This window comes from Carlito syrichta, unplaced genomic scaffold, assembly GCF_000164805.1.
Source record: "Carlito syrichta isolate Samal-C Ts95f unplaced genomic scaffold, Tarsius_syrichta-2.0.1 Scaffold165621, whole genome shotgun sequence".
NCBI classification, from domain to species: Eukaryota; Metazoa; Chordata; class Mammalia; order Primates; family Tarsiidae; genus Carlito; species Carlito syrichta.
The window spans coordinates 382,897-386,898 of NW_007109717.1; the positions used below are offsets into that span (position 1 = coordinate 382,897).

Below are 4,002 nucleotides of genomic sequence, written 5' to 3' on the forward strand. Positions count from 1 at the left end.
AAAAAAAAAAAAAAAAGATGATAATAATTTACAGCCTCACCTGATGTATATACAAGCAGTATTTGTTTCCCTATAACCTTTCAGCATGAGCTACTAGCATTTTCTTTCTTTCTTTTTTTTTGAGTCAGGGTCTTGGTCTGTTGTGCAAGCTAGAGCATAGTGACATGCTCATGATTCACTGCAGCCTTAACCTCCTGGGCTCAAGTGATCCTCCCGCCTCAGCCTCCTGAGAAACTGGGACTGCAGGCGTGTGCTACCATGTTCACCTGCTTTTTTTTCCTAGAGATGAGGTCTTGAGGTCTCACTATGTTGCTGAGGCTGGTCTTTTGAACCCCTAGGCTCAAGCAATCCTCCCCGCTTGGCCTCCTAAAGTGCTGGGATAACAGGTGTGAGGTATCTCCAACCCCAACGCCCCTGCCCGGCACAGCCTTCATTAGCATTTTTATTTTCATTTTGTATTTTTTTCAATTTTTTAAGAATCTATATACTTATAACTTCAGATACTTGTTCGGAAATTACATGATATTGTAATGTATCTACATCTCTGATAATACAGCAGGCAAACAGTACTGACGGGTGGTTTGATTTACATTTCTTTAATCACTACTGAAGTTAATGATCTTTTCATGTATTTTTTGTCATTTCTATTCCTTGATCTAGTGCCAGCTCATGCCCTTCATACATTTACATTTTTTCTTTTTTTTTGAGTTGGAGTCTCACTCTGTCACCCAGACTGGAGTGCAGTGGCCACTCCCGGCCACCGCAGCCTCGCCTGCTGGGCTCTGGCGATCCTTCCGCCTCAGCCATCCGAGTAGCTGGAACTATAGGCGCACGCTACCACGCCCAGCTAATTTTTGATTTATTGTGGAGCTGAGGTCTCGCCAAGTTGCCCAGGTGCATCTCGAACCCGCAAACTCAGGCAATTTACTCTCCTCAGCCTCCCAAAGCGTGGTATTAAAGGCTGAGCCACTGAGCCTGGCTTATATTTTTTGATATATACAAATTTAGTCAAGTCTTTTCACAAGTGTGTACTGCTAATTATGAGAATTAGATAATATGTTATAGATTTGACTCCGAAAGGTGCCGGAGATTCTAAGTGTCAGAGTTGGAACTTGAAGCGAATCTCACGTAACTCCAGAGTCCATAAACTCTCTCAGCCGCTCCTCCAGGGTCACCAAAGTGTGGTCTCCGTGCAACAGCAGCAGCAGCATCACTTCACCTGGAACTTGCTAGAAGCGCACACTCCCAATCCTCAACCCAGACCTGAGAGTGAGGGTCAGCAGCCCCTCTGCACAAGCCCCACAGGGGCCCTGAGGAGCCCAGCGTCCCTTCGCGCTCTCCTCTCCTGGGTTTCTGGTGGCGGGGACTATGCCCGATGGCTTGGTCTTTGTGTCACTATGACAGGACACCACGGCTGGGTCATTTCCTTCCTACAGTCCTGGAGGCTGTGAAGTCCAGTGCACGCATCTGGCAAGGGCCTTCCTGCTGTGGCGTCCTGTGGAGGAGGGCGGGTGGGCAGGAGCGAGCGCAAAAGCACGGGAGGGAGCCACACTCGCTTCTGAGACAGCTCACTCGGACCATGCCGAGCCCACTCCTGAGAGAGCCACGTGAACCCATCCATGAGGGCAGAGCCCTAGTGACCTCATCTCCTCTGAGACGACCCCACCTTCCAACACTGTTGCCTTGGGAATTAAGTTTCCAACACATGCAATGCTTTGGGGGATGCATTCAGACCGTTGGAGAAAGTAAGGCAAAAAGATAAATAGGAAAACAGCAGCCATGAGGAGAAGGCAGAACATCAGGGAGTGACAAAGGAGCACCGGTGCTGCCCCAAGATACGGTCCAGAACTCCTGAGGTCTAGCCACCACCTCCTCCCCTGCACGGACTCAAGGACGCAGATCCCCACGGGCTGCACTGGCGTCCCCCCCGCTCTGGAGGGTGGAGGAGAGTGAGGCTACCTTCCCAGCCGACCCCCTCAGCTAGGGTGCTGCAGGTTGGCCGCATGTCTTGACCACATGCTGCCTCGTGCAGGTTCGGGTGAGCCCTCCTTCCCGGGCCCAGCTGTGAGGAGCCCCAAGGCTCCGCACTGTCCCCAACACTCCGGCATCAGACTCTTTTGACGGACCAGCTTGAGGGGGCCATCGGTTTCCTCTGGGATTTGTGATTATGAGTTGGGGATGGGGATCGCACTTGGCTGCTCAGGCTGGTCTCAAGCTCTGGGCCTCAGCTGATCCTCCCACCTCAGACTCCTGAGGTGCTGGTCTGACAGGCACGAGCCGCTGTGCCCTGCTGCTTCCTCCAGGACCGTCTCTGACAACCTCTAAGGCACTTTGTGGTCCCTCTGTATTTCCCCAATCTCCTCTACTTCGGGTCATTTTGAGGTTGGTTGGGTTCTTTTCTCTCTCTCTTTTTTTTGAGTTAGGATCTTGTTCTGTCACCCAGAACAGAGTGCAATGGCAACGGTCACGGCTCACCACAGCTTCAGCCTCCTGGGCTAGGCTCAGGTGATCCTTTCACTTCAGCCTTCCGAGTAGCTGGGACTGTAGGTGAGTGCCATCATGCCCAGCTATTTTTTTTTAGTTTTTGTAGAGACAAGGTCTTGCTATGTTGCCTAGGGTGGTCTCGAACTGCTGGGCTTGAGCAATCCTCCCGCCTTGATTTCCTAAAGTGCTGGGATTACAGGTGTGAGCCACTGCACCCGGCCTGGTTGGTTTGTTTAAAGTCCCAGGAATGCACCAAGATCTCTGCTGCTTCAGGACCTTTGCCCGAGGGCCATCTGCTTCATGTCTCAGCTGATGTCCTTTTCCTCTAGAGGCCATTACAGACCTCCATCCAAAGCCAGGTGCCCCACGTATGATCTCATACACCCTGCTCTCTTCTTTCACAGCACACCCCTCAGTTTGTAGCTGTACGTCCGTGTGCCTTTGCTCACTGTCCTTTTAAGTGGTCTGTGATCTCCATGAGGGTAGGCCCCATATCTACTTGCTTTACAGTTATAACAAACCTTAGCCTTTGTCACAGAGTCTGGCACATAGCAGGTACTCACTAAATCCATAATGAACACATGACTTTTAGTGCTGCCTACTCCCCATCCTTTCAGTCATACATTTGGACTCCAGGAGAGAGTTCCTGCTCAAAAGCACTGGCAAGTTGCTCTAGCTCCTGCAACACGCAGCTCTTATCACCGGCTGGCGGGCAGAGCACTAGCCAGCCCAACAAAGCACAAGAACAAAATCGATCCCACAAATCCTCTCGCAGACACCCACTCTCCATTTCCCATTTCCCACTTCTTCAGGTGTGAATTGAAGGAGGAAGGTAAGACTCAACAAGCTGCAGAGTTGGGATATACACTCAGGCGGGAGGAGTACGGCAGTCTGCCTCCACAACCTTGGCAAGACTACTGCTCAGATGCTAGAATATGCACAGACAGGCGGATGGCTTCCTGGGGCAGTGTCAACAACTGGCGCCTGGCGCCCACACTGTGGTCTCCACCAGCGTTTACTCAGCCATCCCGTTGTTTCAACAAACGTTGCCTGAATGTCTACTACGTACCTGTTATGCCGTGCACAAAGGTAAGGGAATCACCGTCGCTCTTGTCAAGACGTTTAAAAGGAGCTGAGAGACAGTCAAAAATCGATTGTGCAGCATGCCACTGTTATAAACAGTCTACAGACAGAAGTAGAGGCGACAAAGGATAAAGGGACCTCTAGTCCCACAGAAGTTTCGCGGAGAAGGCAGCCCTGGACGGAGGCTTGATGCGTCAGCAGTGGCTTGCTGGGCCAGCGAAGAGGGAGCACCTTCCGGGGGGGAAAGCCACGTGCAGGGCACTGGAGGGGACTCGGGTTTTCGAATTCCTGCCACGGGGCGCGCGGTGGGAGGTGGTGGATGCTCAGAGGGACAGAAAAGCCAGCCCGGCTTAAGTCACAAAGGCTCGGACAAGGAGCCCGGCGAGTGACGCGGGGCAACGGTCAGCCACCGGCGCGCTTCCAAGTCGCAGGGCA

General features: G+C 52.1%; 1 protein-coding gene across 1 annotated transcript in view; it reads left to right on the top strand.

Moving 5' to 3' along the window:
- The window catches only part of NUP133 (nucleoporin 133), a 69,618-nt gene that overhangs the window by 1,860 nt on the left and 63,756 nt on the right, over positions 1-4,002 (top strand). The window contains exon 2 of the mRNA XM_008051116.2: positions 3,102-3,573. Coding sequence (XP_008049307.2) covers positions 3,102-3,573 — 472 coding nt within the window. The remainder of the gene's footprint in view (positions 1-3,101; positions 3,574-4,002) is intronic.